Here is a 14,125-nt window from a genome sequence, read left to right as displayed (position 1 = left end):
CATTATTTTGGGGTGCCAAATATTGTAAATACCAAATTTGAGCTTTGTTTTCTCCAGGTAAAACTGGAGTTGTGTCAGGAAGGGCATATGGCATAAAACTTGTGCCAATTACCAAGGCGGATCTGACTGTATCCACTGTGGTGACCCCGAACAAAACCGGGAGCAGCCGAATGAACAACAACAACAACCAAATTTGAGCTTTGTGCTTCCATTCAGAGCTGATATACTGCTTTCTGAATATGCAAATACAGGTTCAAAATTAGTTTGCGCCATGTTACGGTACCCTACTTTGCAAATTTTTTTCACTACGAAGGCATTTGAGCTAGATAAAAAAATTGACATAAGTTGGTATATCAATATGCTCTGCACAAAAAATATGAAGTGGCTGAGAACTTGCCCACGTGGTCAAATCATAAAGAGACTGGAGGCCTATTTTTGACTTTCTACGATGATGTTCGATTTTCAGGACTCAATAATTCAACAACCCTTCACGTTATGACCACAATGTTTTACACACATATAACTAGTAGCCCAGATATGTGTATTCTACAATATGAAGATTATCCATTGAATCTCATCTTTAGTACAGCTCTTTGAATTTTTGTATTTTTTGCGAGAATGGACAAACTGCTCAAAATGCATTGACAAGTGTAAAATAGGATTGTGGGAACCCTTATTAAAAAATTATATGTATATAAAAAAAAACTACTTAGAATTAAGCAGAAATATTTTGCCTGTGTTCATCAGACATGTAGGTACACGCAAAAAAAAAAAAAAAAAAAAAAAAAATCACGAGAATCCGAGTTGGTGACCTGGGAGGCACCTGATGATGTCACACAGAATGACCCAGCAGTAAATAACGACAGGACACACTGGCAGGATTATGTCCCCCAACAGGTTTGGGGCCAATCTGGATCCCCCAGGAGGAGTTGGAGGGTCTGGCTGTGGACAGGGAAGTGCGGGATGAGCCTTTTTATCTGTTGCCACCTGCAGGTTAAATGACTGTTAAGTCATTAATATTAACAGCAGCATTTCCTTCAGTTAATTTAGGTCATGTTTAGAGGTGATGGTGTAGTGGTTAAACGTTGGGCTTGAGACCAGAGGATCCTCAGTTCCAATCCCAGCCTGACTGGAAAATCACTAAGGACCCTTGGGCAAGGTCTTTAATCCCCTACCACCTGCCTCATTTTGGCTTGTCAGTATCTTACAAATAAGTGAAATTTCCCATTGATGGGATACACAGGCTTAGAAGGGGTAAATCCCCAAGTTGCTCCCAGTGTGTAGTGAGCACCTTGAATGGGAGCACCCTCACATCGGGGTGAATGTGAGGCATTATTGTAAAGCGCTTTGAGCGTCTGATCCAGATGGAAAAGTGCCATATAAATGCAGTCCATTTACCATCTAGTCAGTCAGTGTGCCCATGTGGTGCTTGTGGATGGATCCAGACTCTGTCTGATCCCTGATAAACAGTGGGACTGGATCACCCTAACAGCAGGCGAGGTTTGTTCTCATTCTGATCCAGATCACAGTATGACTTAGACTCCAGCAGAACCAAAACACGGTTCACTTATCAGTGGGCTCAGTTCAGACACAGAATTAGAGACATCAAATCCTGTTTAAAAGATGAGATTAGAGATATTTAACATTTTTAAACTCTCACCACGGACTGAGACTTTTAAGATTCATCAGCAGTCCGCCAGCGTTCTCAGGAAAAACACCAGCACGCACAAATGCAGCTAGCTTGCTACTGCTGCTAACGGTGGGACAAGAATAAGTTTACCGTTGATTCCGCGAGGGGACACCTCGGTGAGTTTGAGTCCGCACTCCTTCAGGAAGGAGATGGTCACCTCCACACTGTCATCGGTCGGACGCTCCAGCAGCAGTGTGAGCATCTCCAGACACAACACTTCGTGGGCCTGAGGGCGCATGACGACGCCAAGATAGAGAGAACGGGTGTTAGCAACAAACATTACTGTCACAATGGGCATGAGTCAGCGACACCTACCACGTTCTGATTCATCAGGTGAGCCACGAACTTAGATGCTGTCAAACACTGTTGCTACAAAACACAAGAACCCATCAGCCACAACAGGACTAACTTTTACTACTACAGTTCAACACTGTGGAAATGAAGAGCCACAAAAACATAGTTACTGAATTTAACTCTTCTGCACAAATAAAGTGGCATCTGAAGCATTATCCTTTTTTAAAAAACAAAGACTAAGCTCAGTTATAACTGAGTCTGTTTGGAGTTTCAGCATTAAAATCGGGTCAGTGCAGGTGAGGGAAGCCATCAATATGAAAATGAAAGATTCTGGGAGTTAATAATCTTATCAAACAAAACATGTAGGGAGTGATGTCAATTTGTGAAAGACAAAGAAAAGGTGAAAATGTGCAAAAAAAAAAATACTAATACAACACATATAAAGCAGCACAAATAAAGTATTAAAAAGCTGAGTTACACACAAACACCACACACTATAATCTATGAATGGAGTTAATATAAGTACATAAATGCATCGATATCATGACACGTACCGAGTATCAGACATCCACTGTATCATACTGAGCTTTGAGAAACCATGTAGACGCCAAGAGATGAGAGTGAGGCGCACTGACAAACAGGTACCTTGAGGTTGCGGCGGTAGCTTCTCCTGAAGGTCAAGATGAGGCGCTTCAGGATCAGCTCTCCAATCTCTGGAAACTTGGAGTTGATGATGGCGACGACAGCAGCGTAAACATGAGTGAATATCGGAGATGCTGCCTGAGCCTGCAGCACTGACCGAGCCAGCAGACCCCTAACACACACACACACACACATTAAGGCGTGTGGGTTTGTGTGGTTATTCCGAGTGTGTAGTTTTTGTGTACCTCCCCCTGACGATGTTCTCCTGCAGCAGCTCCTGGATGATGTTGACGATGTTGGACACATTGACTTTGTTGATCAGACCATTGATGGACTTCTTCAGAGCCTCCCAGCTCATCCTCTGGTAGGCCAGGCTGCAGAAAGGGCAGAGCACACTCATGTTAGATGAAAAAGGTGCGACACAATGTCAGAATCACTTCTTTCGTGTGGAACAAGAAGAGCGTTCTTTAGACCTTAAACTTATTCCAAAGTCCAACGGTGACAGATTCTGTTCCAGGTCAAACAGAAACACACCTGCTCTTGTCGGTGATTTGCTGCTGCATCATGCGGAGTTTGGCAGGGGGGATATAAGCTCCGCCTGTCCTTGTCAGGATTGGATCAAGCTCCTCCTTCTTTCGCTTCACCGGCGGTTCTGCAGCTGCTGCCGGCTCCCTGTCAGTGGGGGTGGAGTCAGCGCGACCCCGCCTCTTGTACGCTGACTCAGAGTCAGAATTAGGCTTCCGGTCGGTGCGCCCGTCCCTGGTGCCACGCTGATCACCACAGCCACCCCTGGGTGTAGCACACAAGTCAAATAGATTCTTCAGGATTTTGTTTGTTTGGTGAACTGATGAGAAAACAGAGGTGTTATGGAGCAGTAACAGAGTCCAACTGTGCTGAAATCACCATGGCAGCCACCGTGGCAGACGTCTCTGTTCTACTCTCCCGACACAGATGCTTCATTTTTTATTTATTTCTGCCTTCTTGTTAATGGTGGCTGTACAGTACACCTACTCGACTGTAATCTAAAGTCGAGACGCACTTTGAAACATCAGCAAAGTTGATCACAAACTTTCATTCAGCCTCTCGGACTTTGGCTTTATACTACGTGAGGAGGTCGCAGCAGCCCCGGCCTTTGGTGAGCCGAGCAGCTGGCAAACAAAGTGGCTGAGGCAGAAACAAGGCAAGAGGTGTGGCCTGCACACTAGGCTAAAAGCTAGGGCTACCAGGCTACCACTACCTAGTGTGTTGCTGACTAAAATGAATAAATAAGATGGACAAGCTGAGAACAAGGATTACAACTCAACGTGAGATCAAAGTGTTCTCACTTTCACAGCAAGTCGGCCATTTTGATTTTAAGTTTAGATTTTGAGCAAATTTTTGCCATTTTTGGCCATTTCCACTACTTACATTTGAACAAACTCGTCCTAGGAATTTCATCCGATCGTCTTCAAATTTGGTCAACATCATCACAACACAATGGTGATCAAAAGTTATCAAAAGATTGTAATTAAGTCAAAAGGCGTGGCTACAAGGGTTCGTCAAACTTTGGTGAGCTTTTCGGAGCGCGCCATTTCACTTCGTACGGCTGTCACGCCCACATACTTCATCGTAGATCCTTCAAGCATGCTGGACATGATGAGGGCTCCGCCCTGAATGTCTACATATATTAAGTTCCCACCTCCACCATAGCGCCCCTCGGTGGTGGTGGGAAATGTCCTATTTTTACTTTAAGAGGTCCTGATGTCACATACTTAACCCAGTCAACTTCATTCCACTTGTAAAATATGAAGAACAAGTTGGTGAACGTAAGCGATGAACATCGTGAAGTTACGACTAACGGCGTCCGTGTGGCGGCGTGCCGAATATTTCCCATTCGCCATGAAAATACGTTCTTCCTTTTGACGGCTTTAATTCTGTCACATCATGAAAATTGATACACAGGTCGAGCACGACAACCTCTTACAATTCATAGGGGCGTCGCCCATGGGTGGGGCAAAATGCCTCAATAGTGCCCCCTTGAAACATTCAAAAAACCTTCCCCATTGGGGATTTTTGGAGTAGGGAGATGAAAATTGGTACACATGTGTGACTTGCATAGACGTACAAAAAAAGTCTCTTGCACCATTGGTCTACTCCAAACAGGAAGTTGGCCATTTTGAATTTTTTTTGTCATTTTGCCATGATTTTCACACATTTTATTTGAACGAACTCCTCCTAGGGATTTTGTCCAATGCACTTCAAATTTCTTTCACAGCATCCAGGGATGATACTGACCAAAAGTTATCGAAAGCTTTTCTCTATGTTGAAGGGTGTGGCCGCTATGGCGCCGCCATTTTGACCCTTTGCCATGGAACATCAAGTCATGATAACTCCTTCATGCTTTGCCTGATTGACTTGAAACTTCACATGCGTGATCACAGTTGGACCCTGAACACACCTGGCCCCTCTGTTTGTACACTGAGTGCCCCCTAGTGGATGAACCATCAACATGTCATAACTTCTTCATGCATTGTGTGATTTGCTTAAAATTTTAACTGTGTGATGAGTGGCTGCCCCTGTATGCACATGCCCACATCTAGTCACAAGGGCACGCATTAGCCTGGGTAGGCGGTCGCGCGGAACGAGGGCCCGTATATGACTGCTTGCAGTCCTAGTTATTATAATTATTATTATGGGCAAAATGAAATCGAAATTTCGGCCTTTTCCCAAAATCTCACCAAATTTTGCAAGGTCATCCAGTCAGATCCGAATTTTGATATTTTGTGGGTCCCGCACATGGTCGCAGCGAAATCGCAAAATAGCGCCCCCTAGAAATTTTCAAAAACCACTCCACATTGGGGTTTTCTCGTCATAACCTCACGAAATTTGGTACACATATTTACCATGCTAGGATGCACAAAAAAGTCTCTTATGGTCATGGTGAAATATCAACAGGAAGTCGGCCATTTTGATTTTACGTTTTGATTTTGAGGTAATTTTTGCCATTTCCAGTACTTACATTTGAACAAACTCGTCCTAGGGACTTCATCCGATCGTCTTCAAATTTGGTCAAAATCATCATGACCCAAAGGTGATCAAATATGATCAAAAGATTGTAATTAGGTCAAAAGGCGTGGTTGCTAGGGTTCGTCAAACTTTGGCAAGCTTTTCAGAACACGCCGTTTCACTTTGAACGGCTGTCACGCCCACATACTTCATCGTAGAGCCTTCAAACTTACTGGACATGATGAGGGCTCTGCCCTGAACGTCTGCATATATTGACTTCCCACCTTTGCCATAGCGCCCCCCAGTGGTAACAGGAAATGTCCTATTTTTACTTTAACAGGTCCTGATGTCACATAGTTAACCCAATCAACTTCATTCCACTTCTAAAAGATGCAGAACAAATTGGTGAATGAAGGTGATGAACGCCGTGACGTTACGAGTAACGGCACCCCTGTGGCGGCGTGCCGAATATCGCCCCTTCGCCATGAAAATACGTTCTTCCTTTTGATGGCTCGAATTTTGTCATATCATGAAAACTGATACACAGGTCGAGCACAACAACCTCTTACAATTCATAGGGGCATCACCCATGGGCGGGGAAAAATGCCTCAATAATGCCCCCTTGAATCTTTCAAAAACCCCTCCCCATAGGGGTTTTTTGGAGTAGGGAAATGAAAATTGGTACACGTGTGACTGGCATAGGCATATAAAAAAAAGTCTCTTGCACCATGGGTCTACTCCAAACAGGAAGTTGGCCATTTTGAATTTTTTTGTCATTTTGGCGTGATTTCCACACGTATTTGAACGAACTCCTCTTAGGGATTTTGTCCAATGCACTTCAAATTTCTTTCACAGCATCGAGAGACGATACTGATCAAAAGTTATCGAAAGCTTTTCTCTATTTCGAAGGGTGTGGCCGCTATGGCGCCGCCATTTTGACCCTTCGCAGTGGAACATCAAGTCATGATAACTCCTTGATGCTTCAAGGCTTGGGAAATAAAAAATGTGAAATCCGAGGAAAATTTGCAGGGGGGGGGGGGCACAGCATTAAATTTTTATCTATTGATACTTTTTCAGCATCTCTTGGAAGAACAAATCTCAAAATTAGTGGATATTTAAATGATCCTACATTCAACCTTTTATTTGACCTGTCGATGATGATGCTGAAATAACAGAATATGACGTGGAAGTAGGACCTGGAATGATTTTCCATTTAATTGTAAACCAAATTATGCATTAACTCAGAACAATTAAACTACATGAAATTTATGAAGACTGAAAAGACTGTTACACAGCTAAAGATTGTAGAATATTGTCCTAAAAGTTCCCTAAAAAGCCTTCAGTTAATTCAAAATGCTGCAGCTAGAGTACTGACGGGGACTAGAAGGAGAGAGCATATTTCACCCATATTGGCTTCTCTTCATTGGCTTCCTGTTAATTCTAGAATACAATTTAAAATTCTTCTTCTTACTTAGAAGGTTTTGAATAATCAGGTCCCATCTTATCTTAGGGACCTCATAGTACCATATTACCCCAATAGAGCGCTTTGCTCTCAGACTGCAGGCTTACTTGTAGTTCCTAGGGTTTGTAAGAGTAGAATGGGAGGCAGAGCCTTCAGCTTTCAGGCTCCTCTCCTGTGGAACCAGCTCCCAATTCAGATCAGGGAGACAGACACCCTCTCTACTTTTAAGATTAGGCTTAAAACTTTCCTTTTTGCTAAAGCTTATAGTTAGGGCTGGATCAGGTGACCCTGAACCATCCCTTAGTTATGCTGCTATAGACTTAGACTGCTGGGGGGTTCCCATGATGCACTGTTTCTTTCTCTTTTTGCTCTGTATGCACCACTCTGCATTTAATCATTAGTGATTGATCTCTGCTCCCCTCCACAGCATGTCTTTTTCCTGGTTCTCTCCCTCAGCCCCAACCAGTCCCAGCAGAAGACTGCCCCTCCCTGAGCCTGGTTCTGCTGGAGGTTTCTTCCTGTTAAAAGGGAGTTTTTCCTTCCCACTGTCGCCAAGTGCTTGCTCACAGGGGGTCGTTTTGACCGTTGGGGTTTTTCTGTAATTATTGTATGGCTTTTGCCTTACAATATAAAGCGCCTTGGGGCAACTGTTTGTTGTGATTTGGCGCTATATAAATAAAATTGATTTGAATTGATTTGAATATTTGGAAAATCATGGTAAAATATCAATAACACACCTTATAGTAAAAAGTCACATAATCTTGTCTAAAATCATGTTTGAACAGCAGAAGGTTTATTTTCCATGGAGAGAAAAATTCTTACCGTGTTTCCTGAGAGAACACAGTTCACTTTTCCTGTTTCTTTTATCTTTCAGGTGTATTGATGAAGCCAGCGACGATTCCACTGATTCTTGTCCTTATAAGACTTTTTCAAACAGTCTTTCTCGCCATCTTCTCTCTGTGCGATGTCTGTCCATGACACAGACATGCTGCAAAATTCCTCTTTTAAAAACCTGAAAGTTCTAAAAGTTTGGGATGTCCACATGCTAAGTTTAGCTTAAGCGCCGCACAGCCAGAGCCACGGAGCCACACAGCGTCGCCGCAGCAACCAACCAGTCCAGCTTTACGACAACTGTCACAACGCGAATCTCCGTGGGTCCGAGGAAACTGATTTATTTACCATGTTAACAGTCTAAAAATTAGCGGACAAAAATTTATCGGAAGATAATTAGTCCGATAATGGTTTTCAAAGTTATCTGAAAAGATAATCCGATAATGAAAACATTATTGGCCCCTGAACACACCTGGCCCCTCTGTACACTGAGCACCCCCTAGTGGATGAACCATTAACATGCCATAACTCCTTCATGCATTGTGTAATTTGCTAGAAATGTGAACTGTGTGATGAGTGGTTGCCCCTGTACACACATACCTACATTTGGTCACAAGGGGATGCGCTGGCCTGGGTAGGCGGGCGCGCAGAATGAGGGCCCACATATGACTGCTTGCAGTCCTAGTTATTATTCCCTTTACGTGATGGACAACTTCAGTTTATGCACAGTTGGTGCTCATGCCAGAGAACCATTGCATAAAATTCCGGTGTGGAACGCTGGACGTTTCTTGCCCGCTACAGGACAAGAGTCCCAGTTTATAACTTTAATCCACACAAAGCGACTCACAATTGACATCTTTAAATAGCTTTGACAGTGGTTAATGAAGACGGCGGATCACAGCGCTGCTTTGTTGCTTCAAGCAGACCCACCACTGCAATCAACATAGAGAAATAATCATTTCCCAATAAACACCCTCAAAAACAACGGCTGCTCCAGCGTCCCAAACTGAAGGACCGGTAAGGAAAACTTTAAGCTTTCTGGCTTTCGTCCGTGGTGCATTCAGTGTGCATCGGGGGGGTGCAAGCAGGCAGCAAGCGATACAACGTGATTCAACCCATCAAATGAATCGATGCAAACTGAATGAATCGTTGCACTCGGATCGCGCACGTTTGTATCTAGATACCAATTCGTATCAATTAATCGCCACATGCCTAGTCCAGTATTCTTCATACGAGGAGGTGATGTCTTACAGCTCCCATATAAGCAGCAAAACATATTCCATCCCACAGACTTTATGTTTAATGCACGGCCTTAGTCTGACACATGGCCAGGAAACATGTAGACCTGAGCCACGACATGAACATAATCCCATGAATTCATGTTTCAGCAGAGTACCTGTGGATATACAAACTAGGATCCAGCAACTCACACTCCCCAACTTTTTGCAAAGTCAAGTAGCATTGAGCCATTTTTACCAGAGTTAACAGAGATGACAATGGCCAAGTGGGAATGCCAGAGGCCTTCCGCTGAACGTCGCCAGAGGCCTTCCGCTGAACGTCGCCAGAGGCCTTCCGCTGAACGTCGCCAGAGGCCTTCCGCTGAACGTCGCCAGAGGCCTTCCGCTGAACGTCGCCAGAGGCCTTCCTCTGAACGTCGCCAGAGGCCTTCCTCTGAACGTCGCCAGAGGCCTTCCTCTGAACGTCGCCAGAGGCCTTCCTCTGAACGTCGCCAGAGGCCTTCCTCTGAACGTCATAGGTTGTCAGCTGAACATCGTCAGAGGCCTTCCACTGAATGTCAGAGGCCTTCCCTTAAACATTTGAGCTCAGTTCAAGTCCCATTTCCAGTCAGATTAGTAACTGCTGAAGACAAGGGTCAAAGTTCAAACAGTCTGGTTAATCTACATTTGCATCTGTGTCAGCTGTTTGTTTTTTTTTTAAAGACATGATGAACAGAATGTTTGCAGTGATGTTGAAACAGTTCACGCCACCACAACCTGAACGTGTGTGTTTGTATTACCGAGATGAGTGTCCTTTGTCATGGCGCTCCCGGTCTTTGGACTCATCCCGTCTCCCAGATCTGGACCTGTTTCTCTCCCTGGAAAGTGGGCTGGACTCTATTTGTTTACTGAACCTGGATCTGGACTCATCTTGTTTTCTTGATTTGGAACATGGCCTGTCAGTCCCAGAGGAGCTGGATGTGCCTCTCGATCGAGATCCGTCTCGCTCTCCGGATGTGGATTTCGATGCATCTCGTCCTTTTGACCTGGATTTCTGGAAGAATATATGGTGAAGATTAAAACAAAACAACAACAACAAAAAAACAATCTTTTTTTTCAATGTTATTTTTATTGGTTTTTAACAGTGCAAAAAAAAAAAAAAAGAAAAAAAAAACAACAACAAAAAAAAAAAAGAACAAATGGTTACACACATACCTGGGTGACACTACATCTTCAGTTTTGCATTATATATTGTCCATTTTTTCCATTGTTTTTCCACTTTCACTTCTTGTAATCTCAATCTATGTGTTATCTTTTCCATTAGATAAATGTCTTATCGTTGATGTCCACTGGTCTTTTGTTGGCACAGATGTTGTGCCCCATGTCCTGGTTATACATTTTTTGGCTGCTAATGACATTTTAAACAAATGTACATCATGTGAAATGGTGTCTTCTGAAAAATGATACAGATAAATCAGTTCAGGTGTTAAGGGAACTGTATATCCCAACACTTCACAAAGTACACTACAAACCATTTCCCAAAACAATAATTGGACATTTCCCGAAGGTATGAGCATGGTCTACATTTATTCCTCCACATTCCTGCCAACATGTTTGTTGTATTTTTAGCCGTTTACTTCTAAGTTTGGGTGTAATAAAAAATGAATCAGGTTCTTCCATGCGAACTCCCTCCACGTTCGAGAGCTGGTAGTAGTGTGATGATGCCTCCACATATTTATCCAGTCTTGATCATCAATTTTTATGTGGAACTCTTTCTCCCAATTACCTTTAATCTTTTCAGTTGTGTTTTTGTCATGCTCAATTAGAGCTTTATAAATTGTTGTTATTTTGATGTTACTGTCTTTATAGGCTTTAGTTATTGTTTGAATTATATCACTCTCTCCTGTGGAAGAGTTCCCCTGTATTTCACTTTTGTAATAATCCCTCGTTTGTAGATAGTGGAAGAAATCATGCTTTCCAAGGTGATATTGTTCCTTTAATTTTTCAAAACTCCTCAGCTGCCCATTTTCCTCCAGTACACACCAAGCTGTCATCCCTCTAATTGTCCAGTAGTTATAATTCTGGTCATATTTTGCTGTCTTAAAATTACTGTCATATGCCACCCATTTCAGCTTTAATTCACTTTTTCCAATCTTGTACATTGTGAGTATTTTAAACCATAGTGTCAAGGTATGATTTAGTATAGGGTCCAAATTTGATTTTAAGTTTTCATATTCATCTTTATCTCCAACCAAATTTTGTATGGGTTCCTCTAAAGTACCACTCTCAATGTCTTTCCATTTTGCATTATAATAGGGATTACACCAGCAGATATCTCAACTGGGATGCGTAATAATATTCTTTTAACTTGGGTAGCGACATTCCCCCTTTTTCTTTGGGCAGCTGGAGAATTCCAAATCTCACTCTAGGTCTCTTATTATCCCAAATAAACCTTGAAATCATTCTATCCCATGTCACAAATTGTGTGTTGGTGAGCCCTACTGGCAATGCTTGAAATAGAAATAAAAACCTGGGCAAAATGTTCATTTTTACAATTCCAATTCTAGAGCTGAAGTCCAGAGGTAATGCAGACCACCTTTCAATATCATTCTGTATTCTCTCCTGTACCTGTGAAAAGTTTTTTGTATTGATATCTGAATTATTTCAACCCCTAAATATTTAATAGATTGCATTCCCCATTTAAATTTAAATGTTTTTTTAATGTATCTGCATGGAGTAAAATTGAGTTTTAAAACTTGTGTTTAGAAATATTTATTTTATAACCAGACAGGTGCTCAAATTGTTTTAACAGTGCCATTAGTTCAGGGAGGGACTTCTCTGGTTGTTCGAGATAAGCAATCACATCATCCGCAAAAAGTCCGATTTTATGTTCAGCCCTATTTAATATGACTCCCTTTATTTTGGTGTTTTATCTCACCGCTTGTGCCAAGGGCTCAATAAAAAGAGCAAACAGGGATGGGGAGAGACAGCATCCCTGTCTGGTTGATCTTTCCAATTTAATTTACCCAGTTAAATTTCCATTTATTTTAATTCTGGCTGTTGGTTGCAAATAATGTGTTTTAATGATTTTTATAGATTTAGAGTTGAATCCCATTCTGTCCAGTGCCAAATATAAAAATTCCAATTTACGGAGTCAAATGCTTTTTCAGGATCAACACTCAAAAGAACTGTACTTATTTTTTTCCTTTGCGCTCTCTCTGTTATATGTAATGTCCTCCTAATTATCATGTGTCTGACGTCCTTGTACAAATCCTGTCTGGTCTTCGTCGATCAAGTCTGATAAAAAACTATTTAGTCTTTTGGATATTATTGATGTATAAATTTTATAGTCTATGTTTAATACCGAGATGGGCCTATAGCTTGCACAGTCTTGTTTGTTTTTGCCTGGTTTTGGGATAATTGATATTATTGCTTCAGACCAAGAAGCTGGCATTTTACTTTCTTTTAAAGTCCAATTCAAGGAGTTATGTAGGATATCTATTAGGTCATTTTTAAATACTTTATACCATTGAGGGAAATCCGTCGCTTCCTGGTGTTTTATGATTTTTCAGGGCGCTTATGGCTTTCAGTATTTCCTCATTTGTAATCTCTTTATTAATCTTTAATCTCTATTCTGGTTCAAACCTATAGATGGAATATCAATTTGTTGAAGAAAATTTCTCTTTTTTTCTTCACTCCCAGAAGGAAGTTGTGAATATAGTTTGCTATAGTAGTTTGTAAATATTTTCAATATCCTCTGGCTTATAAACTAATTTGTTATCTAGATCCTTGATTTAGTTAATTGTATTTAATGTTTGTTGTTTTCTTATTTTTTTAGCTAATAACTTTGTAGCTCTAGGGCCAATTTCACCGTAACTTTGCTTAAAAAAAGTGCTTTTTCTCAATTTCTTCAATTAGTATATTATGAATTTGTTTTTTTATATCTTGAATTTGTTGAGCGATTTCTGTCGTTTTTTTTTGTTTGTTTCACAAATTGTAGCTCGAGTTCTTTGAGTCTTTCAGAACATTCTTCATAAATTTTAATTTTATTTTTCTTTAACCATGCAGTTTTGGCTATAAGCTTTCCCCGAATTACTACTTTAAGAGCATCCCACAACACTGTTGGGTCTACCTCTCCATTAATGTTCTCAATGTATTGTTTTATATCTCCTTTTATGTCTTCTACTATTGTTTCATTGTTTAAAATGCCCAAATTCATCTTCCACAATGTCTGTTTTTTCCATCCATCCATCCATCCATTTTCTTCCGCTTTATCCGGAGTCGGGTCGCGGGGGCAGCAGCTCAAGCAAAGCCGCCCAGACCTCCCGATCCACACACACCTCCCCCAGCTCCTCCGGGGGAACTCCAAGGCGTTCCCAAGCCAGTCGAGAGATGTAGTCCCTCCAGCGTGTCCTGGGTCTTCCCCGGGGCCTCCTCCCAATGGGACGTGCCCGGAACACCTCTCCAGCGAGGCATCCAGGGGGCATCCAGAAAAGATGTCCGAGCCGCCTCAACTGACTCCTTTCGATGTGGAGGAGCAGCGGCTGGACTCCGAGCTCCTCCCAAGTGACTGAGCTCCTCACCCTATCTCTAAGGGAGCGTCCAGCCACCCTGCGGAGGAAACTCATCTCGGCCGCTTGTACTCGCGATCTCGTTCTTTCAGTCATGACCCAAATCTCATGACCATAGGTGAGGATCGGAACGTAGATCGATCGGTAAATTGAGAGCTTTGCCCCCCTACTCAGCTCTCTCTTCACCACGACGGTCCGATACAGCGACCGCATCACTGCAGATGCTGCACTGATCCGTCTATCGATCTCACGCTCCATCCGTCCCTCACTCGTGAACAAGACACCGAGATACTTAAACTCCTCCACTTGAGGCAAGGACACTCCACCGACCTGAAGAGGGCAAAGCACCTTTTTCCGGTCGAGAACCATGGCCTCGGATTTGGAGGTGCTGATTTTCATCCCGGACGCTTCACACTCAGCTGCAAACCGCCCC

At 42.4% G+C, this 14,125-nt stretch overlaps 1 protein-coding gene across 1 annotated transcript in view; it reads right to left on the bottom strand.

Annotated features, from left to right (window-relative positions):
- The window catches only part of cwc22 (CWC22 spliceosome associated protein homolog), a 119,155-nt gene that overhangs the window by 67,290 nt on the left and 37,740 nt on the right, over positions 1–14,125 (bottom strand). The window contains exons 3-8 of the mRNA XM_034186117.1: positions 9,922–10,175; positions 3,161–3,415; positions 2,872–3,000; positions 2,630–2,798; positions 2,006–2,059; positions 1,781–1,916 (exon numbers count right to left, since the gene is read on the bottom strand). Coding sequence (XP_034042008.1) covers positions 1,781–1,916; positions 2,006–2,059; positions 2,630–2,798; positions 2,872–3,000; positions 3,161–3,415; positions 9,922–10,175 — 997 coding nt within the window. The remainder of the gene's footprint in view (positions 1–1,780; positions 1,917–2,005; positions 2,060–2,629; positions 2,799–2,871; positions 3,001–3,160; positions 3,416–9,921; positions 10,176–14,125) is intronic.

The sequence above is a fragment of the Thalassophryne amazonica genome, chromosome 14 (genome assembly GCF_902500255.1).
Source record: "Thalassophryne amazonica chromosome 14, fThaAma1.1, whole genome shotgun sequence".
NCBI lineage: Eukaryota > Metazoa > Chordata > Actinopteri > Batrachoidiformes > Batrachoididae > Thalassophryne > Thalassophryne amazonica.
This window is presented reverse-complemented; position numbering and strand designations above follow the sequence as displayed.